The following is a 26,573-nucleotide window of genomic DNA, read 5'->3' on the forward strand; positions in this document are numbered from 1 at the left end:
GGTGCGGCAACTTCCGGAGCGAAGCTCATGCGATGGAGATTAACGAGACTGCTAGCGAATATTGCTTCAGGTAAGTATCTTGTGGCGCGAGATTCAATGTCTTATAGTGAGTTGCAGCTCACCTGTTTTTTCTGGTCTTTTACAGAGGCGGCTGTTCCGGGCGGTGATCACGCTAGAGTGCCTCGCTGGATCGCATGGACGAACGGAGCATCAGGTACAGACTCCCGGATGATTGCGATGGAGAACCAAGGTAAGGTTCTTGGTATAACCTGTTCACTAATCTTCCTTTGCAGATGCAGATCGAGTAGAACAGATCGGGCGTGGCTGAAGACTGGACTGGAGCTGCAGGCAAGGTGAGCGTTACGCTGCAGGAGTGCAGAACACAAAGCGTTTTCTGTTCTCCATGCGTGGTTTAAATAGCCTCCCAGAAGTAGTTCCCAGGTAAAGTAGTCCCTGTACCACACCCAATGAAAATGTCCCATGAATAAAGTAGTCCCTTCAAACAGCCTCACGGTGGGCTGTACCTGGTTTTACCACTTGATAATTTGACTTGCCTGAAAAAGGCAATATGAGCCTGGCGCCAACGGCGCCAGGCCGGAGTTCAGGAAGCCCTTAGGCAATCCTTTGGGGCCTTACAGGCCCCACATGGGTGCCAGAACTTGGGCAGACTGGTCTGCTCCAGATTTCTGGGGGCAGGCATCGTGACAACTACAGTCTGAACAGGCACATAGCCAGGCAAAGATCCTGAATAGAGCGATTGGTAGAGGACCTCCCAGATCAAATGGACTTGAATCTATCCAACAGAAGAACATTTGCCAGATGTCTGTACCAGGGTCTTTAAGCAGAAGGAAAAGACAATCATTGGTGGCTGGGAATAGGGAGGAGGGGGTTGGGGGAGTATCAAATGCCGTGAGGCGTAACTCACCTTATTTCAGGACTTCTCTCCACGCACCTTGGCCAAGAGGCACAAATTCAGCATGGTAACCAATTGGCTACAGAAGCACAAGGTGCAATATAGATGGGGCTTCCCATGTAAGCTATTGTTCGGCTACCGAAATAAACAATATGCCATTGCAATGGAAGAGGCTGCAGTATTAATGGGGATCAATCGATTGGAGATTTGGTAGAAGATCAGATGGACCTAGAATGTAATAAGGGGTCGGAGGGAAAGTAGTGCATCAGATCACCCACGAAACCTAAAAGGCAGGCATGCGGATAAGAAATTCCGAAAGAAGATGGCGGCAATCCCCAAGGACAGATGCTGAAAGCACCTGCTGTTAGAGCTCAATCACAATTCAAATATTTCTCTTGATAGAGGCATCCTGGTTCGGGCAAAGGGGGCGTTTCCCTCCTACCTTGTGTGCATATTGTCACGCTCCCGTTCAGGGGTAGTTTCCCTGGTCGTTTCTACATGTTGGGGTTTGCTATGTTAAGGGGTTGAGAGTAACAGCAGTTTAAAGGCACGTGGGGGACATGCAGGGCATCCCTCAGATACAATTTTCAATAAATGCAGGAATTGGAAGAGGGGTTACTCGCGGTAAAGTGCATTGACTTTTAGCGGATAAAGCAAAGCTACAGGACACAAAGAAGCTTCACTTTATTATTTTTTTTTTCCAACTTGACTTATTAATTTTGACATTGGATGTGAACATACAGGTGGCTACATGTTATGCATTAAGAGCTATTTCACGAACTTGTTCCAGTCCACCTTAATATTTAACAACATTAACGTTAATCGTTCCAATCAGAAGAAAATGAAATCCCCGCCCCCCCCCCTTCCCCCACCCTCCCGATTCTCGAGTCTCCTTTCGAGGCATTGCTACTTTGAATCGTAGTCGGCTGCATGACATTCATCTTCAATCGTCTCTAGGTCATAGATCTCCAGTATGGTCTGTGACAGGCATGGGTTGTTGGCAATGGGTCGTTCAGCATTCCGCCAGTGTTGGCGTAGGTTGGGTGCCAATTTCTTTGCTGTGTTGAGTCATCGGTGGTTGAGCGCGAGATATATCGTGCAGTGGTCGCACCAGGCTTCCTCTTGTCGTGCGGCTTTGTCATGTAGTATTGCCGTTATTTTTTCCATTGTGTAAATGTTTGTGGCGATCTGTAGCCTGTCCTTTTTACCAGGTAGGTATGAGGATTTACATTTTATCATGAGGGCTGCTCTCGCCGCGAGTAACAGGGGGGATATTAGACCTTTTACCCCGATCAGTTCGTCATCTTCCTCGAGGCCAAAAAGAATCAGGAGGGGTGACAATTCCCTCTCTATGCCGTCCAGCTGTTTGATCCATCCCAGGACTTCTTGCCAGTAGATGCAGACCTTGGGGCAGGTCCACCACATGTGCCAGTAGTCAGCATTCATACCAAATTGTCGCCAGCATCCCGGGCTGGAGGTCTGGAACATTTTGGACAGCCTGTATGATCGTACTGCCATCTGTGGAGCAATTTTATAGCGTGTAATTTATACTGGGCTGCGATTGATATTTTGGATGGTCTCTCACAAATTGTCCCAGGCCTGCTGGTCGAACTCTCTGACGAAGTCTCTTTCCCATTTTACCTTGAGACGGCGGTTTGGCGCGTCGTCTTTATTAATTAGAACCCTGTACATTCGTGCTACGAGGCCTTTGGAGGTGGCAGTCGTGTCTAGGATCGTCTCAAAGGGCGTTAGTTCTCTCTGTGTGGTGGCCTTCAATTCCCTTCTGGATAAAACGCCTTTCAGACGCAGGTACAGGAAGACTGGTATTGGGTGAATTTGGAGGGCTTCCTCTGGTTCCGTTATTGAGATGAATTTCCCTTTTCTCCACCGCTGACCGACTCTCTCGAGGCCGGCATCGAACCAAGATTGGTATCTAGTGTGTTCCGGGATTTCTTCTCTGATGCCTGGGGACCAGAGAAGGCCACGTGGTGACTCCCAACCTCGCTTTCCGCTTCTTCCATAGGTTCCACATTGAGCCCAGTATCGGGTGGTTGCGCAGTCTTCTCGCAAGTTTCCGTCTGGGGACCCATAGCCATTCTGCCAGAGTTACAGTGGCTTAAATGTTGTCAAGTTGGACCCACTGGAGGTCATTCCTATCTCGCAGGTGTGGGATTAGAATTCTGAGCTGTGTGGCTTGATAATAGCATTCTATGTCCGGCAAGCCCACTCCTCCTAGGTCATTTGGCAATATTAAAACATCGTAGGGGATTCTGGGTTTCTTCTCATTCCACAGAAATTCTAGTATGGCCTTTCTGACTTGTCTGAAGAAATGCTCTGGGATTGTGATGGGCAAGACCTGAAAGGGGTATAGGAACCGTGGGAGGGTCACCATTTTGATTGCATTTAGGCGTCCCATCCAGGAGATTGTCAGTGGTTTCCATTTCTTGAGATCAGCCTTGAGGGCTTCCAGAAGCGGAGGGAAATTGGCTTCGTAAAGGTTGTCGAGGTGTCGCGTTAAGTTAATCCCCATGTATCTCATTGTTGGGCCTCCGATGATCAGCCCGAGGTGCTCAAGAGCGCTTTGGTGTTCTGGAGATGGATCATGGAGTGGAAAAAGAATGGATTTGTTGATCTTGAATCCTGAGAGTGCGCCGTATTCCTCTATCAGATGGATCGCTCGTGGAATGGAAGACGTTGGGTTTGTGACAGAGCAGAATGTCATCCGCATACAGGGCTCGCTTATATTCTTTGCCATTCACCTGAATCCCTTCCACTGCAGGATCTGCTCACAGAATTACGGCGAGGGGCTCCAGGGACAGCGCGAAAAGTATTGCTGAGAGGGGGGCAACCCTGTCTCGTACCCCTGCTGAGGGGGAACCAACGAGAGAATTGAGCCTTCACCACGACCGATTCTCTTGGGGATGTATAAATAGCTTTGTTCCCTCGACAGAGCGTGGGGCCTAGGCCTTTCTTTAGCGTGGCCGCCAGGAAATGCCATTCAACTGTCGAACGCCTTCTCAGCATCAATTGAGTGTAACGCTGGTTTGCTCAACGATGTTTGGGCCTCGTGGATTAAGTGCAGGGTTTTCCGGGTGGAGTCCACGCCTTGTCTGCCTATGATGAAACCCACTTGGTCGTTGTGGATTATTGCGGGCATGTGTGACTCCAGCCTTGCAGTAAGGATTCTCGTATAAATTTTGGCATCGATATTTAGAAGGGATATTGGACGGTAGGAGGCACACAGCTTTGGGTCCTTACCCTCCTTGGGGATGACTTATTAGTGCTTCGGAGAAGGATTCGGGTGCCACACCGGATTGAAGTAGGTTGTTAAATAGGTCAACCATCAATGGGAGAAGAGCATCTTTGAAAGTCTTATAGAACCCCGCTGTGTACCCGTCGTTCCCAGGGGCTTTCCCTGTTGGAAGTCTTTTGATTGCTTCTTCAATTTCTTCTCCTGTGATGGGGGCTTCCAAGGTATGTGCTGTATCAGACGGGAGAGTGGGCAAGGGTATTTTGTCCATATACTCAATTATCGCTTCTGGGTGCGAAGCAGCGTGTGACGTGTATAACTCCTCATAGAAGTCAGCAAAGGTTTCCGGGACACTGGGGGGGGAAATGGTTCGTAGGAATTTCCTTCTGTTTGGATCCTGGGCACCCACCTCTCTTGGCGTTGACCGCGGAGTCTTGCGGCTAGTAGGGCGCCTGCTTTGTCCCCATGTTCATAGTGTTTCTGCTTCAGGCATTGAAGCTTGCGCGCGATGCTACCCGCCTCCAGTTGTCGTTCCTCTTGTCGTTGGCCTCCTTAATCTTTTGTAGTCTATCTTGGTCAGCTGACTGTGCCATGAGGTCAAGTTGGGTAATTTCGTTTCGGAGCCTATTTTTTATCAGTTCTCTTTTTTCCACTGATCCCTCTTTAATAAGTAGCCCGCTCCAGGTCGCCTTGCCAGCTTCCCAAATTGTGTTCATGGAAGTTTCGCCCGTGTTAATCTCAAAGTATTGGGTGAAGCCCTGCTCTAGTTGTTTCCGAAAAATTGGGTCCTTAAAGAGAGTCTCGTTGCACCGCCATTTGGAGCATCTTCGAGGAAGGGCCATTTGATCAAGGGTGACCGTGACCATATCGTGGTCTGACCATGAGACATGGATTATAATGCCTTCAGTCATTGCCGTGATGAAGTCTGCGGTTAGGTATATATAGTCTATTCTGGAAAAGGTTGCATGCGGTGCGGAGAAGAAAGTAAAGCCAGTTCAGTTGGGATTGGTATGTCTCCAGGCATCGGTGAGACTGTAGGCATCCATCATATCTACGGCCAGTGGGCGTCCGACGCCCGCTAGAGGGGGCGTAGAGGTGCGACCGGATTGTCTATCTGTTCCGGATCCATCCATGTGTTCAGATCACCCCCGAGTATTACGTCGCCTTGTGCTTCGCTCAGGACTTTCGGGATTATCCTCTGCAGGAATCTGGCTTGTCCTGTATTGGGGGCGTCTATTGACGCAAGGGTGATGACGGTGCCTTGTATCCTGCCAACTAGGATTAGTGCTTTGCCACTGACGTCCATCCATGACTTCAAGAGTTCAAATTGGATCATTTTATTGACTAATATGCAGACTCCCACTTTCTTCAGCGGGCCAGAGCCCCAGTATTCAGAGCCTAGCTTAGCATATAATACCTTCCTCTCTTTTCCCTTGCTGTATCGGGTTTCTTGTAAAAAGAGTACATCTAGTTTGGCTCTCTTGAACTCTCGTTACCAGCGATCTCTTGGTGGGGGAGTTAAGTCCTTTAACATTCAGCGTGCCAATTTTGAGTATGCCCTGCCTGTCACTTGATTCGTTATGTCTGTGGGACATTAATATGTTCGTAGAAATCGGTCGCAACGTCACGCTGCCCATTGCAGGAAATTGCCATGCTGAAAGTAATGTAGTAGCTGCCTCTACTTAACAGAGGCTTTACCTGAGGCTGTGCCATTCCCTGTCTCCCTCCTCCCACCCGCCCCAGTAGGGTATTGAACATCATACCCTTTGCCCTCTGTTCTGTCATGTTGCTCTTTGGTTCTTCGATGAGGGTCTGTGTCTGTTTGTGATGGCGTCCGAGTTGGACTGGATGTGAACAGCCGGTCTGTCGGACCACCAGCAAGGGTCGTAACTGCACGGCCCCGTCGACTAACATCAACATAGCATTTTTGAGCCACCGCCCCCAACTTTTATAAAATTGTGTAACAAACGACAGTATGTCAAACAACAGCAACTTTAACTGTGAGCTAGTATATGGGATACATTACTCACCGTAATCGTATTTCTGATGCTTGTATCTGGTTAGATTCACATGCTGGGCGTCGACACATGGCGTGCCCGTAATACCATCCCTAGTGTGACGTCCACTGTACCCATGATCCCTCACGCGTGTAGGACCCTCAGATTGTATTTTCTCTGACATGAGTTAGCATGAGGAGAAGCGCGAGTACAGATGATCCAAGCAGATAGAAAGTTAAGACTACAAGCATCCATGCGCCTTCTCTCAGAGGGGAGGAAAAGTGGGTCGCATGTGAATCTAAGCAGATGCAAGCATCAGAAATACGATTACGGTGAGTAATTTATCCCTTCTGAGGCTTGTGGAATCTGCTTAGATCACATGCTGTGCATAGATTAGCGAGCAGTACCTGAAGAAGGTGAGATGTGAGAAGGGTCATGAGCAAATGAATGTCTTAGAACCGCTTGTCCCACTTGGGTATCAGTCTTGGAATGGGTGTCAATGCAGTAGTGCTGAGTAAAAGTGTGAATAGAGCTCCAAGTAGCTGCTTTGCAAATGGTGTCAAGGGGGACATTTGCAATGAAAGCAAGAGTGGCCCGAATGCCTCTTGTAGAGTGGGCGCTTGGCGTGAAAGGCAGAGTTTTTCCAGAAAGGGAGTAACACAGCTGGATACAGTTAATAATCCACTTCGAGATGGCACCTTTAGAGACGTGAGCCCCCTCTCTGCCTGTAGCTACGGAGACAAACAGGTGGTCTGTTTTCCTTAGCGGTCTGGTCTTATTTACATAGTAGAGGACCGCCCTACGCACTTCCAGGGTGTGTAGTTTCACCTCAGCCGAGCTCTGTGGGTCTTGGAAAAAAGCCGGAAGCTCGATGGACTGGTTCACGTGGAATTTAGAAATAAACTTAGGTGAGAACCCAGGGTGTGTGCATAAACCAGTTTATCTTTATGGACAGTAAAGAAGGGATCTTACACTGACAGCCTGAATTTCACTGACCAGATGTAATTGCTACTAAGAAGGCAGTCTTATGAGTCAGGTGTTTCAGACGGCTTTTATGCAGGGGCTCGAATGGGGGGCCCATGAGTTTAGATAGCACCACGTTAAGGTCCCATCCTGGTGGTGGGTTAGAAATAGGAGGGTGAAGTCTCTTTACTCCTTCCATGAAGGCTTTAACTACTGGTACTTTCCACCACGTCACCTTGTTATGGGAAGTGGTGTATGCCGACAGAGCTGCCAGGTGTACCTTCAGTGAGTTAAAAACCAGTCCTGCATCCAGCAGGTGGAGCATGTATGTAACAATAGCGGAAGGAGTGCAATCAACTGGGTTGATTTGTTTATTCTGGCACCAGATAACGAATCTCTTCCATTTGTCAAAGTAGCAGTGCCTCGTGTTTGGCTTCCTATATTCTTTTAGGATGTCCATACACGTCTGTGGTAAATTGAGATGTCCGAACTCTATGACCTCACGAGCCATGCTGCCAGGTTCATTGAGTTGGGTTGAGAATGCACGGTTTGACCTTGGTGCTGGGACAGTAGGTTGTACCAGGCCGGAAGTTTGATGGGTTTGCACACCGCTATTCTGCGTAAGTGTGGGAACCACGTTTGTCTCGCCCACATGGGAGCAACCAGGACGAGCGTCATCGATTCTCTGTTCATCTTGTTGAACACCTTCCTGATGAGGAGTTGGTGGAAAAGCGTACGCAAACATTCCTGACCAGTTCATCCACAGGGCGTTCCCCTGGGAGTCTGGTTGGGGGAACCTGGATGCAAATCCTGGGCATCGTCTGTTTTCGCTTGTGGCGAATAGGTATACAGTGGGGAAACCCCACTGAGAGAAGATATCTTCTACGACTTCTCTGTGTAGACACCATTCGTGTTCTTCTGGGAGGGGGTCTCTGCTTAGAGCATCCGCTAGAGAATTGTGATCCCCTGGAACATGTTGCGATGACAGGAAGATGTTCCGTCCGAGTGCCCATATCCAAATTTACTGGGCAAGCTTGGACAGATTTGGCGAACGAGTCCCTCCTTGCTTGTTCAGGTTAAACACGGCTGTAGTGCTGTCCGTCCGGATTTGCACTGACAGATTTAGCAGGTAGGGCTCGAACGCTTGAAGCGCTCTGAATACAGCCAGAAGCTCTAGCAGGTTGATGTGATTCTTGGCCACTGAGGGAGACCAGAGACCCTGAGCTGTGTGGTGGAGATGGTGAGCTCCCCACCCTCTCAGGCATGCATCGGTTGTGACTACCGCCTGTATCTCGGGATCGTAAAAGGGTTTCCCCTTGGACAGATTCTCTTGTCCACCAGTTTAGGCTTTGTACAAGTGTTGGCGAAACGACCACTAGATCGTCCCACTGACCACTTGCCTGAGACCACTGTTTCGCCAACCATTCCTGCATGGGACGCATGCGCAGGCGCACGTGGGGGACCAGGTAAATGCATAACGCCATCATGCCCAGCAACCACATTGCTTTGCGTACCGTTATCTGGCAACCGGACTGATATTGCAGAATTTGCAGCAGTATATTCTGAATTCTTTCCTCAGAAGGAAAGGTCAACCCCTCTTGAGTGTCTAGAATAGCTCCTAGGAACTTTTTGGAGGTGCTTGGCACCAGACTTGACTTTCTCGTTTATTGAGAAACCCAATTCGAAGGGGAGGTTGATTGTCCTTTGAATGTTTGTTCTGCAAATTACTGGGGTCTCCCCCGTGATGAGCCAGTCGTCCAGGTAAGGGTACACCAAGATTGCCTCTCTGCGTAGGTGTGCTGCCGCCACCGCCAGTACCTTGGTGAATACCCTTGGAGCCGAAGCTATCCCGAAGGGCAGTACCTTGAACTGGTAGTGCCGAGTGTCCACCTTGAAGCGCAAGTACTCTGTGCGCTGGGAACATAGAAATATGGAAATATGAAAATAGGCATCTTTCATGTCCAATGTTGCCATGTAATCCCCCTTTTTTAGGAGGGGGATTACCTCTTGGAGAGTAGTCATGCAAAATTTGTGGGGCTTGACATAATTGTTTGCAGGCCGTAAGTCCAAAACTGGGCGCATTGTCAAATCTTTTTTTGGCACAAGGAAGTAAGTTGAATAAATACCCTTGTTTACCTGGTGTCCCGGGACAAGTTCTCTCGCGTCCTTTGCTAGCAGATTGACAATCTCCTCGAGGAGGATCTTCTGGTGTTCCAAAGAATGTATTCTTTGTCGTGGAAGATGGTCCGGGGACGCTCTAGCAGTTCTATGCAGTACCCTGCGGATACTGTGGACAGCACCCATCTGTCTGATGTGATCCCTTCCCAAGCTTGGGTGAAGTTGGAAATGCGTCCCCCCTACTGGGGTTGCGTGAGAAGGGACCGTGAACGGAGCGTCACATTTTTGGTGGAGGCATGCTGCCTCCTTTACTGGAACTGCCTCTACCTTTACCACATCCTCTTTTATTACCCCTGCCGTAACCCTGGGTAGACTGTTGGTTATTGTTCCACGGTGTACCCTGCCCCTGGGGATAGTTCGATCCTCTGGGAATTTTGGCCGCGTGGGCAACGAAAATTACCAATCCCTCTCTGATTAGGGGGTTTATTGGTTAGTTGGCCTAGGGATTTGAGTGTCTCATACTCGTCCATGGCATTTTTCAGCGCGTCCTCGACCACCTTACCAAACAGATCCAGCTCCACCAGTTTATCTAACAATGATGCTTGGGTTTTAGCCTTGAATCCAGACTGCCGAAACCAAGCGTGTCTCTTGATAACAGTTCCTTCTGCTATCAATCTGCCGGCGCTATCCGTGGCATAAAAGGTTGCTTTTAAAATGCAACCGGACACGGCTCTTCCCTCCTCCGCAACTCGTGCCAACTGGCTCTTTAAGGGTTCTGGGGCGGAGTCTATGAGTGCTGCTACTTCTTCACACTGATGGCAGTTGTAGCTGGCCAACAGGGTGGTGGAGTTGGCAATCCATGCCTGGTAGGCGGAAGTGGAGGCTACTTTCCTGCCCAAACCATACAGTTTCTTGCTCTCCTTGTCGGGAGGAGCTTCGGACGATGACAAGGGTGTTCCAGCCCTCTTACGGGTGTTTGTAACAACCAGGAAGTCCGGTTTCAGATGTCCCCTTATATACAGAGGGTCTGATTGGGCTGCCCAGAAAAGTTTCTCAATCCGGGAGGTTCACTGCTCTGGTGAGGTTAGGATTTAAAAGTGAAGGGTCTATTCTTCTCTGAATAGACTTAAGGATAGGGATGGCCTGAGCAACAGGCCTTCTTTCTCCCACTAACTTCGGCGAACTCCCTCTCCTCTTGAGCACCCTGGGTGTCAATGTGGAACTGTTCTGCCGCTCAGGACAGAACTTCATTCAGGAGAGGTTGAATGTTGACAGGGGAGTTGGTAATCGGGGGTTCTTGCTCTACCGGGGAAATCTACTCTGTAGGTCTCAGGGTCTTCCTCTTCCTCTTGTTGGTCCTCATCATCCCCATAGTAGCCCGTACCAGTTTGCTCTTCCAACATGGCCAAATCACAAAAGGATGTATCCCCTTGATATTGAGAGTAGGGCTGTATATAGAAGGGGTCCGAAGACCGTGTTGGGGCTTCAAACCGGGACTTCTTACTTGGAGGTATTGGATCCTTAGAGCCTGAGGGTGCTGACCCGTCGGGAGTATAGGAGAGAAAGTGTTCAGGGTTTTTTGCGTAAAAATCTGCCAATGATGACATCCTTGACATAACCCAGTCTATGTCATCACTAGCCCATTCTCTAGAACTGGGAATGACCCTTTCTGGGACTTTCTCCGCCTTATCCTGACTAGACTTACTGGTTTTAGCAGGGGTCCTTGGGATAACAGAAGACTGGGACTTGTCTGTCCGTTTATGTGGAGTGGAAAGTTTTTGAGGTGTGTGTGTGAGGAGGCTGAGACTGCTTCTTTCGTTTTTTTCCCTCCTCCCCGTGGGCGGAAGAGTTTCCCCTGCTTTTTCGCCCCTCCGGAGCCTTCCGACGCCCGTCGTCAAGGTTCAGGGGTAGTGTCCCTATCCTTAGAACGTGGAGGTAGGGACTCGGGAGCCGCCATTACGCGGTCTGCGGGCGCCGACTCCTGGAGTGCGGTCTGGGGATGGAATTAGTCTTCGTCTTCCGACGATCGAACTTCTGTTAGCTTGGGGAGCGAGGCACTCTTGGCAACAGTGGATGATTGCCTGGAGTCATGCGGCGATCTAAATCGAGAACGCCCAGAGGACACAGATTCGGACCGTTCTCTATGTGCCTCTTTCCGAGAACTCAACGTGCGTGTCGAGTCTCAGTTGGACTTCATGTGCTTTGTGGAAGTGCTGTGGGTAGTGCTTGTGTCGCTGGGGGTCTTCCCCATAGCCGCCCTGCCGGACGACCTTCCGAGGTCGGGAACTTGCGCTCGGCTGTCTCTTGACACCACGTTGCCCTCGCCGTCTGAAACTACGGCGTCGCTGCCATCGCTGAAGGCGCTCTCCTGACGCCTGGCGTGGTGGGCCCAACGCATGATCGAACGGTCCTTAAGTGTTTTCAGTTTAAACCTACTACACGCTCTGCAGTTCGCCTCGGGGTGGTCCCTCGGCAAGCAGGGATTGCACGTGGCGTGCCCGTCAACCCAAGGGGACTTGCGGTTGCACTTGGGGCAGAATTGGAAAGGGGTACCCTCCATATGTACCTTTTGGCAGCGGGCTTGTAAAAGTGTAGGCATATATAAGAATGTACCCATATACCAAAACAGTGTAGAGTATGTCCACCCCCCACTCTCCCTACTTGAGCCGAGGCCAGAGGCCTTCCTAGGCCCGGGCCGAGGCCAGAGGCCTTCCGAGGCCAAAATCCGCCGTGCAGCTGTCGACGGTCGATTTCTTCTCCAGGCCGGCGTCGAGTGTGGAAGGTCGGTGACTCGACGTTGGGGTGGAGAATGGGGAAAATAACAATATTTTGCAAAAGTATGGCTAAGGCTAGGGAACTCTGCGAAATGCTTCCGACCAGTATGGCGGAAAAAAACAATCTGAGGGCCCTACACGCTTGAGGGATCATGGGTACAGTGGACGTCACACTCAGGATAGTATTACTGGCACGCCCTGTGTCGACGCCCAGCATGTCATCCAAGCAGATTCTACAAGCCTCAGAAATGATACATGTGGTTTCCGGAGTCTTCATTCCTCGGCAGTTCGCATTTGCGGTTCAAGCAGTTCACGTGTCATATGATGGAATCAGTGATACAGGAGTGCCGTGATCCGGGATGTAGGTAGGTCCCCTGCAGGGACCTTGGAAGCAAAGATGGCCGGGATATAGAGCTTGGGCGCACAATGTCATTTGCTGTTGTCTGGTGTGTTGTTGGGCCGCCTGTACTTTCTGGATCCTTTACTCGTTTCCTTCTCGGGCCCCAAAGTTCCCATCCTGATCTGTCCTGTGCAGGGATATCCTGAGTTCCCTCCCCCGAGGTCGATCCGAGGAGGTCGGCGATGCATTCTCAGATTTCTTCTTCAGAGCGGAGTAGACTCTTCCTGCTCCCATGTTCAAACGCGAGGGAGAAGGGGTATCCCCATCTGTATCTCGTGCTTTGATCTTTTAGCCATCTCGTGAGAGGACTACAGAGGCGGCGTAGGGCCAGTGTCAGCGATGAAAGATCCTGGAAAATGGTAATCTAGGCCCCTCCAAGGGTAAGGGTGCCTCCGGACCTGGCTTTAGCAAGTATCCTTGTTCTGTCCTGATATCTGTGGAATCTGGCGAGGACCGATCTCCGGCCACCTGGGGGGCCGCCAGCTCTGTGAATTCCCTCGGTCTTGAGTTCATCCATGTCCTCATCCGCCGTCAGGATTTTGACGATTTCGTGTATCGTTTGAGGTCTTCCTCCGTCTCCCCTTCTCTCTCCGGAATTCCCAAAAAACATAGGTTATTCCTTCTCTCTCCATTTTCCAAATCATCTCTCTTAAGGCGAATCTCGTCCTTCTCTATACTTCGTATTCTAAGCTCCATTTGGGCTTCTAGGGTGTCGATTGAGGCCTGGTTGTTCTCGACTCCCTCTAGTCGCTCCTCGATGTTGTCTACCCTCTGGGTCATCTTATCCATTTTTCCGCCAAGGTTGGCACCCATGTTCCGAATTTCACTTATGAGGGCGGCAATGTCTCCCTTGGTAGCAGCTGCACCCGTTTGAGGCTTCTAGTGACATTATTGGCCTTGGGTCGGGAGCCTGTGGCAGCGGGGTGTAGGCGTATTTGGCAAGCTTACTTGAAATGTTCATGTGGCACTTGCATGCGAGGAGGCACACGCCACACTGGATCGGGGGCCCTACCCTCGGTCCTGGTGTGTTGAGAGGCACGTAGGCAGCGTTGGGGGCACCGGGGTGACGACCCTCGGAGCAGGGGCTCTTTGGTGGGAGGAGGCACACGCCCTGTCTCCAGGGGCTCTACCCTCCGTTCCGGTCAATTTCCTTCGGTGGGTCCAATGTCGTGTCAGGGGGGCCGGAGTATCGATGCCGGCCTGTAGTGGGGATCCGGGGAGAGTATGTGGGGCGAAGCCCCAAGGAGAGGGTCTTGGGTGCAGGCGAGGTGGGGGGGTGAATCCCTCCAGGTATTCCGCTGCTCTGTTACTGGGCCACTTATCCGTGTCCTGATCAGGTAGTGGGCTGGGGCCTTGCCAGAGGAGGGCACACGCCCCAGGAATGGGGGCCCAACCCTCTGCTTAGCCTCAATGCACAGTCGAATTTGCTGCCGTGTGAGGAGAGGCCTCGGGTGGTGGAGTCCGAAGGGACTGCGTGGGTAGGTCTGGTTAGAAGCAGTGGAGGCTGGGACGTAAGAGGCACTTTGGTTGCTGTGTGGGATCCCCGCAGCTGGGAGGCAGGGGTGACTTTATGGCCCATTGGGGTTGGTGCTGTGAAGAGCGGGAACCAACGTCGCAGCCGGTGTATGCAATGCGCTGGGCCAGCGGCTCCGTTCAGAGATTAGGGCCGCCTCCTGCTGGGCCCTAGCACTCTGGTTGATGGGGTCCCCTGGGGGTGTCAGAAAGGGGATGCCGGGGGATCAGGCGCATGGGCGGCTCATTCGCGAGTCCTCGCGGTGGGGGGCTAGGCGGCCGATGTGAGGCCCCCGTGGGCTTGTGCACCGCCTTTGATTGAGGCTTTGCCAGGTCCTCAGTGAGAGCGGGGGGGAGGCGGGGGTCACTTTGGCACCTCCCTCTCGGCTGTTCAAGTCCAGGCCCCGGGCGGGGCACGTTCCGGGGAGGAGAAGGAACAAGTTACTTACCTGTAACTGTTGTTCTCCAGCATGGGTCTGGCATGGATTCACATGCTCATGAATATTCCCCGTCGTCAGGCTGGGAATCCTCGGTAAAGAAAAAACCAGTATCAGTTTCGTTTCTGATCTGTCTTTCGTAGCAATAACCAATCACTGGTCTCTGCGTCATACTGACCACAGCCAATGACTGCCCTCTACCTAAGCACCGCCTCTGGCAGCCATCTTCAGATTTGGAAGCACGTGAAGTGGCAGTATGACCAAGTGAAGAGCCGCAGAGGGGTAGGCGGGAGGGTTCGCATGTGAATCCATGCCAGACCCATGCTGGAGAACAACAGTTACAGGTAAGTAACTTGTTCCTTCTCCAGCATGGGGTCTGGCATGGATTCACATGCTCATGAATAAAGAATACATAGCAGTACACACATGCACAACCACGGGAGGTGGCAAAGGCTCAACATTAAGCATCACATCAACTCAACATTAAGCATCTTACCTCCTCACCAGGCTCACCTCAGGCGAACAGGTTGCGCAGCACTGCTTGGCCGACCCTGGACTCCTCCCTGGAATCCCGGTCGACGCAGTAGAATTTCGTGAAGGTGTGCGTCGACCTCCACGTAGCAGCCCTGCATATGTCCAGCAGGGGCACACCAGATAGGAACGCCGTGGTAGCTGCGATCGCTCTGGTGGAATGGGCTCTCGGACGGCCAGGCAGCGGTCGGTTTGCCAACCGGTGACAGTACATGATACAGCCGGAGAGCCATCTGGAGATGGAAGCCTTCGAGAGAGCCTTCCCCTGATTGACAGGTCCAAAGTTCACAAAGAGTTGTGACGTCTTCCGAAAACCCTTCGTGCGATCCACGTAGAACTTCAGCGCTCTAGCTACATCCAGCGAGTGCAAAGTCCTCTCAGCCAGCGACGAAGGCGACGGGAAGAACACAGGTAACACCAAGGGTTCGTTGAGATGGAAGTCCGACGGTACCTTGGGCATGAAGGAGGGGTGCGTCCTGAGCACTACCCTCGTGTCGTGGAAAGTCAAGTACGGGGCCTTGCAGGAAAGGGCCTGGATCTCACCCACTCGTCGTGCGGAGGTGATGGCCACGAGAAAAGCTGTCTTCCACGATAGAAACTTCAACGGGGCCGAGTGCAGAGGCTCGAACGGAGGTCCCATGAGCTTGGTCAGCACCACGTTGAGCTCCCACGCCGGGGCCGGAGCCTTCACCGGCGGGAACGATCTGAATAGTCCCTTCATGAACTCTTTCACCAGACGATGAGACCACAAGGACGTCCGCCCCGTGGTTCTGGTGTATCGGGAGATCGCAGCAAGATGAATCTTGATGGACGCGTGTGCCAGTCCAGCTTTGGCCAGCGTCAGCAGGTACGGCAGTACTTGGGGAGCCGTAATCCGTAGAGGGTTAATCTTCTGTGCGTGGCACCAGACAGAGAACCTCTTCCATTTGTGTCCGTAGCATTTAAGAGTCGAGGACGCCCTGGCCTTTGCAAGAACCTCTCTGCAATCGGCCGGTATGTCGTATCCTCCAAACTCTAGCGCTGCAGGAGCCAGGCCTGCAAGTTCAGCGACTTCGGGTCGTGGTGGAGGATGGCGCCTCCTTCCCTGGAGAGTAGGTCTGCGTCCGCCGGCAGCTTGATCGGCGGGGACGCTGACAAGTCCAGAAGGTCCGGGAACCATATCTGCCTCGGCCACGCAGGTGCGACGAGGATCATCCTGCACCGTGACCTCTTGAGCTGGTTGACGAGCCGGATTAGCAGAGGCAAGGGAGGGAACGCGTAGAGGAACAGGCCCTCCCAGGGGAACGAGAAAGCATCGCCCATGCTCCTCGTCTGGGGAAACCTGCTGGCGAACCTCCGGCACTTGGTGTTCGTCGCCGTCGCGAACAGGTCGATCTGGGGTGTGCCCCACCGTCGGAAGAGGCGATCCACTAGATCCTGCCGTAGTTCCCACTCGTGGCACGAGCGCAGCTCCCTGCTGAGTGAGTCGGCGATGGTGTTTTTTATCCCTGCCAGATGAAACGGCACCAGAAAAATCCCTTGGGCGACGGCCCAATGCCACAGGTCCTGCGCCTCCTTGGACAGCGCTGGGGACCTGGTTCCGCCCTGTTTCCTGATGTAAAACATGGTGGTGGTGTTGTCGGTGAAGATCCTCACCACCTTGCCCTTCAGGGACGGAAGGAAGGACCTGAGGGCCCAAAACACTGCACGGAGCTCCAGGACGTTGATATGCAGGGACTTCTCCGTCGGGAGCCAGAGTCCCCTCGCGTGCAGATTTTCGGTGTGCGCTCCCCACCCTTCCAGGGAGGCATCCGTGGTCACAGTCTCCTGGTGGGCTGGGGTCTGGAAGTCCATGCCCGCCGTCAGATGCGCGCGGGTGCCCCACCACCGTATCGCTCGCCGGAAACTCTCGTCGAGCTTGATCCTTTCCTCGAAGCTGCCCGTCGTCTGGATCCAGCGCGCATCCAGGAATTCTTGCAACGGGCGCATCCGGAGCCTGCACATGGGAATGAGGTAGATGCAGGAAGACATCATCCCGAGGAGGGACTTGATGGATCTCACTTTGGCCGCGTCGGCCACCAGCATCCGTTGCACCTTGCCCAAGATGGTCCTGGTCCTCTCCTCCGACGGGGAGGCCAGAAGGGACACTGTGTCGAGCCTCGCTCCCAGAAACAGTGCGACTTGCGCGGGCACCAGGTGGGATTTGGTGTAGTTCACGGAGAATCCCAGGTCCGTGAGGAGTTGGACGGTCCTTGCCGTGTGGACCACGGCGAGCTCCTTCGTCTTGGCGCGGATGAGCCAGTCGTCCAGGTAGGGGTAGACGTGAATCCCCTCGCGGCGCAGCTGCGCCGCCACCGGTGCGAGGCACTTGGTGAATACCCTGGGTGCCGACCGCAGTCCGAAGGGAAGGGCTTTGAACTGGTAATGCCGCCCTTGGACCACGAACCTGAGGAATTTTCGGTGCCCCTTTAGGATTGGAATGTGGAAGTAGGCATCCTCCAAATCCAACGACGACAGGAAGTCTCCTTCCTCCAGTTGACCCAGGACGTGCTGTAAGGTGACCATCCTGAACTTCTGCGCCTTGATGAACTTGTTCAGCCGTCGCAGGTCTAGGATGGGGCGCCATCCTCCCGTCTTCTTCTTCACGAGGAAGTATCGCGAGTAGACTCCGGAGCCCCGAAGCCTCTTTGGGACGAGTTCGATGGCGCCCTTTCTGAGCATCGCCTTTACCTCCAGGAGAAGTTGAGGGACGTGAAGTTCTCTCCTGGCCACGGGGGGGACGCGCGGGCACCTTCTTTGAAACTCGAGCGCGTGGCCCCGGGCCAGGGCATCCAGCACCCAACGGTCGGTGGAGATGGACTCCCACACGCTGACGAAGCCCGCCAGCCGGCCTCCCACCGGGGTGCTTCGGTGGGGGCCCGACCCCACGGCCGGTTCAATCCTGCTTGGACGCGGCCTTGCCGCCTTGACCTCCTTGGCGACGACGGCGGGGTCCGCTAGACTTGCCTCGTCCTCTGTAGGCCTCTTGCGACGACGAGCGGGCCGCTTGACGGTAGGAAGCGAAACCGCCACCGGAACCTTTGGAGGCGCCCTTGCCTCCGCCGCTCCGAAAGGGCGTCCGTCGTTGCTGCAGGACTCCCAGGGCCCGGGCCGTCTCAGTATCCGCCTTGATGGCCTGGAGGGAATCGTCCACCGTCTTCCCAAACAGGTTGTTCCCGTCGAAGGGCATGTCCAGGACTCTGGTCTGGACGTCCTGCCGAAAATCCGTAGCTTTGAGCCATCCACGACGTCGAAGGCAAACGCCGTTGCCTAGCTGGCGGAACCCCGCGTCGGCGATGTCCGTCGCCACGGTGATGGCGTGGTCCGAAGCCACTTCACCTTCCTGGAGGATCTCAAGGGCCTCAGCCCTCTTGTCGTCCGGCAGAAAATCCAGCAGGGGAGCCATCTTGTACCAGAGCTCCCTGTCGTAGCGGGCCACGATAGCCAAGGCGTTGGCCGCTTTAATCGTCGTCGCTGCCGACGAGATGACTCTACGTCCCATAGCATCCAATTTCTTTCCCTCGCCGTCCGGCGGGGAAGTCGATGTGGAGGCCGCACCCCCCCCCGCTTTCTTCCTGGCCGCCGCGGAGACGACGGAGTCCGGGGTAGGCTGCGCCCGGAGGCATAGGGGGGCCGTGTCCGGGACCCGGTACTTCTTCTCGTACCGGTCTCTTCTAGCTGGCGTCGTGGAAGGGTTCTTGAGGAGGGAAAGACCCTCATCCCAAATGTCGTCCAACAGAGGCACTGCGAGGACCGTCTTCCTCTTGGCCTCGCGCCGCTGATAAAGGAAGCCTTCCTTTTTCTTCTCCTCGGGGCAGAGTTGAAAAAGCTCGGAAGCCCTGGAGATCATGGAATGGAAGGATCCGATCTCGTCGGGCGGAGAAGCCCTGGGGGGGGGGCGACGACGGAAAATCCTCGTCGTATGCCTCGTCGTCCGTACCCGTCGCTGCCGTGTCAGTCCCCGTATCATCCCCTCGGGTGGACGGGGAGGAGGGCTGGACGGGGCGCGACGGTTGAAAAGGAGGTGGAGGATGGATCCTTCTTTTCTTGGCAGGGGGAACACCAGAAGGTCCCGGTTCTGGATCCCCCGACGGGAGAGGTTCCTCCGTCGGTAACGGTAGCCTCGTCCTTATCTCAGTGCATAAGGACTGTATGGCCAACAAAATGGCCGCCGAGTTGTCTCGCGGCGCTGGCAGAGGGGAATCCGACGGGCGAGCAGGGGCCCCGTCGGCATCCTCGACGATGTCGTCGTCGTCGCCTGCGTCGGCACCCATTCCGACGGGCTGGTCTTGTTCCACGCCTAGGCCGTGGCTTAAGACCTCGACCAGCTCTTCTTCTGAGGTTGAGGCCGAATCTACGACGACGCCCTGCCCCCCCTTCTTCTCCACGGAGGTTTTCACGGGGGTCCTATCGATGGGCATAAAAGAAGACTCCCTCCGAGGAGGCAGGGAGATTCTGGGCCCTGAGGTCGCCACCACTGGAGTAGCCTCCACAGGCTGGGCCAGGGCCGCCGCGACCGTTTCGATAGAGGGCTTGGTCGGATGGATCAAGGCCTTCACCACCCTAGGTGCGCTCACCGCCTTGTCCTTGAGGGAGGGGGCACTGCCACGCTCCTCCTCTGCCTTCGAGCTCGACCGGGGTCTCTCCAGGAGCTTCGCCGGGTGCTCGGCCTTCCTCTTACCCGACCCAGAGCGTTGGCTCGTGGTTGATGGTGCCGGGGAGGGTGCGCCCTGCCTGGCGCCCGTAGAGCCCGACCGTTCGGCGCTCCCGGTGCCAGCGGACTCGCGGTGCTTGGCCTTATGTTGGGCCCCCGTCGCCGGGGCGCCCTCAAAGGTCTTAGAAGACCGCTCGGATTTCTTCTTCTTCTCGCCAGACGGGCTCTTACCCTGCAGCCAGTTGGCGAGACGTTGATGACGGTCCTTCATGGTCCGTTCCGACATGTCGCCGCAAAACGCACAGTCCTTCTCCACGTGCGTTTTGTCCTCATGAAGGCAGTAAAGGCAGAAAGAGTGTTCGTCCTCCTTAAAGACGTTCTGCAGCTGGCATCCAGGGCAGACCCTGAACAGCTTTCCGGGCGTCGAGCTTCCCTTCTCCTGGGCCATCTCCGAGACCGGGCCTGAGAAGCTTCTGGAGTCCTCCGAAGCGTAGCTCGACGAAATCTTCACCCTTGAGGGGCACAGATGAATCCGACACGGGTCCCCGTAGATCGGATGTAGTATCGGTGGAGCTTGAGGCTCTTTGACCGAAGAATCAAAGTTTTTGTGAAAAAAGCGCGAAAAAATAGCACTAACGCTCGAGAGCAATAGCACGAGGATCCCAACACATGAACGTGCGGTAAAAATCTGAAGATGGCTGCCAGAGGCGGTGCTTAGGTAGAGGGCAGTCATTGGCTGTGGTCAGTATGACGCAGAGACCAGTGATTGGTTATTGCTACGAAAGACAGATCAGAAACGAAACTGATACTGGTTTTTTCTTTACCGAGGATTCCCAGCCTGACGACGGGGAATATTCATGAGCATGTGAATCCATGCCAGACCCCATGCTGGAGAAATGGGCCCCAGTCGAGGCGAGGTGCCTCGGAGCACTTCAGGGGGGGTGGGCACTCACCTCCGCAGATTGATTCTGTCTGTCGCGGAGCCGGTGTCTGGAGATGTGGAGGCAGCTGCGTAGAGTGTGCACACGGGGACGCCTGGCGGCGAGGGGCAGGGGGGATAGGGGGGTCCTCCGGCCCCAGAAGTACACCAGGTGGTTGGGTGTCCGCAGCTTTCCCCAGGAGTTACAGCGTGGCGCGGGTCCCCTGCAGGGAGAGCAGAGGGAGGGGTCGGGTGCCGCGGGCCACGTGTGAACCGGCCTCCTTTCCAGCTGGTGTCCTCATGGGTGAGGGGGAGGCAGGTTCCGACCGACTTTTTTCCTGGACTGAGTTCTGATTTGTCGGGTTTTCGCTCGTGGGGGTGGGGGACACTTCCGATGGCTCAAACTGCTGTTGTTGGGCACAGGGGGAGGAGGGGCAAAAGTGGGGGCTCAGGTCACTTTTGGTGCCCCTGGGTTGAGAGCTCACACAGAGGCGATCATCATCCGTGCGCCCTCTGGTGGGCCGTCTTCACTTTATTTTAAAGGGAATGGTTGCGTTTAATTTTTTTCAGGATGTTGGGTTTGATTTTATAGGTTGAATCAGAACTGCACTGAGAAATAATACTTGGGCACCATTCGGGGGGTGGGGGGGATTCTGGAATATGAGGGATGATGGCAGCCCCTGCTGGGATGAAGATGGAGAATCCTGACCTCGAGTTGGACCAGACAAACTGGGGGAGCAAAGTATTCTGTGTAGCCGTGCAGCAGACTGAAGATCCGTGGATGACTCCTGAAGTGGCCGGGTGACCTTTCCTGCAACTGTTCCGGTGAAGCGCTGCTGGACTACCTGATCTAAGAAGGCCCTCGTCGGTGCTTTGACCCTTGGACTAGTGGGACCAACCAGTGTCAACGTCTTCTTGCACTCCTGCAGATTTGAGCCTTAGGGTTCGTCCATGGACCACAGGGTGGACCAACTAGCTCTGAATTGGGCTACCATGGCAAAAGAGTCGCCTTGTCACGTTTTGGTCTGGAACTTCAGTGGCTGCCAGCCAGTCCAAGTCTCCTTCCCACCAAGTAACAGCTTTCCAACATCAAGGGATTCTGTCCTGGAAGGCAGTCTTCGTTTACAACTGGAGATATGCCCGCTGTCTGCCGCCCATGTGCGTTGACTGTTGCTGGAACCAACTCCTCTGCGTTAGTTAGGGTGTCTTGAAGAGGCCTACATCAGTGCACAATGCCAGTCTTCGTCAAAAAGGGTTGCAAACCGCTCCTGGGCCTGACCAGAATCTTCCTTTTACTTGCAGCTCCTAGGAATCTTTTACTGATTCAAGGGAAGGAAAACCTACCCCGAGCGACTCCCAGTTGAACTGCCAAGTCATTTGGGAAAATCAGAGCAAGGGTGACTAGTAAAAGAAATAGTTACAGGTGCCCCTGTCTCCCCTATAATAAAGTTTGGTTATTCCATTCAATCACTTTTTAAATGTTTGTTTCAAAAGCTGTGCTAAGAGATAGAAAAATTACCTTACTTTCTTGTAAAATCAGAGTGTTTTCTGGAAAAGGTTTCACCACTACAAGAACAACTTCTAACTTTGTCCCCTCTCCTAAAGGAACTTTGTGACTTTAGGGCACAAGGCCCTATTCAATTTAAGGATTGGACTCAAAGTTAGGGTATTACACCTGTGAACTGGTTTTCCCGATTGCACAATTGGGTGACGTACGGGGATCACTGAGCAAGTATACTCATTCTCCAGGTAACTTCAAATGCTTCTGTCGCAGGTATCCAATACAGATTGATTAAAAAGCTTACACTGACACTAAAAAGGGTTGGGGATCTTTTGCCAACTTTGTGAGGTAATTAAGGGGTGAATATTTTGGTGAAATATTGCCACCAATTTTAATCACCTTGTAATTGGTTATTTATAAACTTGCTTAATACCCAAAGGATTCTATGCGCAGGCCCAGGGATCGAACCTGTGTCCACGTCATGCTTCCAAGATGAGTGCGTTGCCCCTGAGCTATCCTTCCTTCCCCATTTTCATACATCTAGGAAAAAGATCTTTCATTTCCCCGATCTTAATCGGCTTTATCAAACAAATGTGGGAATGCTTACACAAACAAGACAAGCATGAAGCGCTGTTGCAAATAATAAAGAGACCAGGGGCAATGCAGTGAAGGGTCAAGTTGGTAACTGACATCTGAAGATTTAGATCCTAATCTGAGTGTTCCTATATTACCAAATTAGCTTGAACTAGGATAACTCACTTCATCGCCCTAAGCTTAATTCCCTAGATCATTATGGGTCATCGGGACTTTTTTCCACATAAAAAATATATGTCATTATAGTACATAATATGTAACTTTTGCATGTTTTATATTTGTTCAGATAGGATAGCCAACCTTCTCATCGTTCACAGTCTAGAGGCAGGCAGAGTAAGCCCAGTCATTAAATCTGGTGCTTTCTGGGCTACCTTGTATTTGTTTATTTGAAACTCACATGAATTGGGATTTTCCACTAGCCATGCCAGTTCACATTGGAACCCTAGACTCAAAAGGGCGCACAAGCTCGAAATATTTACCACAATGTGGACATTTCCCACTAACACATTGTATTCTGCACACCTGCACCAAGAGCTACTTGTGACTTTCCAGACCAACTGGTGGCATACAAGCATATCTATGCTACATGAACTATGCTTTTGTGAATGTGCATAAAGGAACATTATGTCACACACCCGGAAACCATTGAAAACAATAGATTATACATAAATGGCACAAAGTTACACTTTGCAGCTCATGAGAAATGTAGGTTTGCGGCATACTAAATAACTACTCATAACCCAGGAGTAGCTATGAACATATTGTCAGGAGAGGTTTTTATGACCGCTCGTCAAATCTTTACTTCAAACCCCAAATAATTAACTATTAGTGCGAAACCATAGGAAATTGGTGAACACGCAGTATGATCTCCCATTTTTGATGAATACTAGATACGTGTGTTTTACGGAGGGAAACAGGTAAAAATCGAAAGCCTATGGCGGCTTTACAATTCCTTCTAAAACCAATCAAGTGAACAAAGTTTTAAATTAGACAAGGCAAACTTAAATGAAACACTAAACTCTGGTAAACAGGCTTGGAATAAATTAAAAACAAATGTTTGCACATGCACCACCACATCTATAGAATATGATATGCACATTTTAAGAATTGCCATCCAAATGCATTTTGATATCCTTTTTAACAGTTGAATTTTAGACATGGTCATGTTGCTTATTTTTACATTATGCAAGCACAAGATGTCCGAGCCTGTATTGCATTGGAAAGTTTTTCTTAATTAAAATGACCAATATTTTGGTATAGTGTACTACATATAAGGTTCGCCCCATATTATATGCATTCCAGTATTTTAGTTGATACTGTTTTATGTGTTGTATACATTTTATGAATTATATATGCAAAATAAATGTGAATTCTGAAAATAAATTCTGAATGCAACAGCCTACATAAATTTTGATACAAACATTACATCTAACAGGAAAACAATTGTGCATACCAAACGCCAACATTAAGATTAAGGTCTTTAAGCCTGGAGAAACAAGTTCATTAGTATTACCACCTGCGGATCCGGGGAGGCTTTGGTGGGGGAGAGTCAGTATTCTCAGCTTCTGACGAGTTCACCACTTTCTGTGAAAAAATATCATCCTAAAAGAAAAAGAAAAAAGCTAGTTCAAGTTCTGATCAGTGGCAAAAACGGAACTGGCACATTTTGGCCCAGCAAAAGCCCTTCAAGAAATGGCCATTTGGGGGTGGGGCAGCACAACACATGCTCGCCCTATCCTCTGGCAATGCCCATCAGATACCTTTTCCCCCCACCCAGTTTCAGATAGGCTAACTATGCAACAAAAATGAGTGGAGGGAAGCATGTTTGGCACAAAGGGGGGCTTTAAGAATGAGTACAGTAGACCATTATAGTGAATAACTTACTTACTCCAATGTCTCCCTTTTCCACCATACTTTTGATATTGATATTTTATTTCTATCGCGCTCCTACACAAGTGTTTCAGAGCGCGACAAGGCAAGGGAACAGGGGAGAACAAAACAGCGATGTTACTAGGACCAGTGACATTGAGATCGCGCAAGTGCATGGGAGAGAGGGAGGGGAAAAGTGCATGGGAGAGGGGGAGAAGTGGAAAGTGCGAAGCAGAGGAGAAACAGATAAATAACAATAAATAAATAAAGGCAACAGTGATAGTGCAGCCAGCAATTTGCAAGTGCTAGGTTTAAGGCAGCAGACAGGGTAGGTCTGATAAGTGCAGGAAGAAAAAAAGGGGGGGCTGTATGGGGACAGATACAGACCCTAGTGCAAGGGGTGGCCCGGAAGCAGTGCGGGAGGGTGGCAAGGTGAGCAGGTACCTGGGCCCTGAGGACAGAGGGTGGCCAGGTGCACGTTGCCAGCAGAGAACAGATCAGCAGGGGAGAGGGGGGAGCGAAGGCAAAGAGTGCCGATGCGGTTGGCATCCATGGAGGTTTGGCTAGGTGTGTTGTCTGGTTTGGACCAGTGTTTGTGCGCTTATCAACAGTATAGAGAGTAAGAATGTTTCAAGAGGAGGAAGGGAAGAGCCAGGTTTTGAGAGCCTTTCTGAATGCCAAGTGATTATCAATGTTGCGGATGTGCAGCAGAGTGTTCCAGATGTTCAGTGCTTGGACAGAGAAGGAGGATCCGTCTAGTCTGGTGCAGTTGTGTGGAACAACTAGGAGAGATGCTGTGCCGGATCAGTGTCCTTGAGGGGTGGTAGCGAGTGGGTTTTTCTTGGAGGAATACCAGGTCGGTGCTGTGGATGGCACGATGAGTGATGCACAGTGGGTGGACCCTGGTCCAAGATCTGTCAGGTCATCCTGCAGAAAAGCCACAGGTGGAGTAGACCACCCCAGATACTCCGTCACCCTCGACATGAGGCGCCTGTATGAGTCAGCATGCGTACCAGGCTCAGGCATGCCAAACTCAACCTCCAGGGAGGTATCAAGACCAGTGGCGTCATGTAAAGATTGACAAAGGTCTTCCAATTGGCTATGACCAGACAACAGGTCATCAGGAACCTCAGGAGGTACCACCCCCTCTTCCTCAGACCCTTCCTCTACCTCAGAAAATACTCCAAGTGGGTGTCCGGTCAAATGGTCGAAAATAAAAGATCGAATGACCATTTGATCGAAAGTCAAATGGTCGGAAAAAAAAAAATGGTAGAATTTGTTTATTTATATATTTTTGTAGTTTTGTTTGGTAAAAAAAAATTAATATAGAAAAAGAGGGGGTTGGGGGGGGAACCCCCCCTGTAAAAAAAATGTTTTTAAAAAAGACCATTTTTTCGACCATTTGACTCTCGATCAAATGGCATTCGATCATTTGGTTTTCGACCAAATGACTGGTAACCCTCCAAGGGTTGGAACAAGTCCACCCTGGGAGGAGGAACAGAGTATGGTTCAAACACAGGCCGCACAGACTTGCTAAGCGCCTTTCTCAGAGCTTCCACAGCTCTCCGGGGGACCTCCGGCAAGTTCTCATCAAAAGGCGTTGAGGGCACCGATGGGAGTGGATTCTACGTCGACCGAGGCGCCGACGACTTCGACAACGGCGTTGAGGCTGGAGCCCCGAGTATGTCCTTCAACGGTCTCAGCGTCGACGACTTCCTCGGAGCCGGAGCCTCGAGCAAGTCCCTTCGAAGGCCTTCCAGGCTCCAATGGTCTTGACGGCGTCGAGGACCTGGAGCAGGCAAAAAACGGAACTGAGGCTACGGGCGTGGTGCATCCTACATAGAACATCCAGTGACGTCGACCTTCGGAGGTCCTCGAGGGAGCGTATCAATGTCATCGACGCAGGACGCCTATGCCGAAAGCTTTCCGAAGCAGCACAGCTGTTGTAATAAATGTCAAAGATATGGAATACGTCCGAGGACACAATCCCCTCTAAGCTAAGCCTACAGCTTTACATCACTGGCCTTTTGCTCATTTGTCAAGGAGAAAGCGACTAGGCTTTCAGACTGTTAGTACTGCAAAACTATGTTTCCCTTTTGTCTTTTGATATGTGACCCGCTACT

General features: G+C 52.0%; 1 protein-coding gene across 4 annotated transcripts in view; it reads right to left on the reverse strand.

Moving 5' to 3' along the window:
- PTPN12 (protein tyrosine phosphatase non-receptor type 12) overlaps positions 1 to 26,573 on the reverse strand; it is an 820,244-nt gene that overhangs the window by 270,837 nt on the left and 522,834 nt on the right. For all 4 annotated transcript variants that reach the window (XM_069628049.1, XM_069628047.1, XM_069628048.1 and 1 more), the window contains exon 12: positions 24,098 to 24,183. In XM_069628049.1, the coding sequence (XP_069484150.1) occupies positions 24,098 to 24,183 (86 nt within the window). The remainder of the gene's footprint in view (positions 1 to 24,097; positions 24,184 to 26,573) is intronic.

The sequence above is a fragment of the Ambystoma mexicanum genome, chromosome 12 (genome assembly GCF_040938575.1).
Source record: "Ambystoma mexicanum isolate Mex_15411 chromosome 12, UKY_AmexF1_1, whole genome shotgun sequence".
Classification (NCBI taxonomy): domain Eukaryota; kingdom Metazoa; phylum Chordata; class Amphibia; order Caudata; family Ambystomatidae; genus Ambystoma; species Ambystoma mexicanum.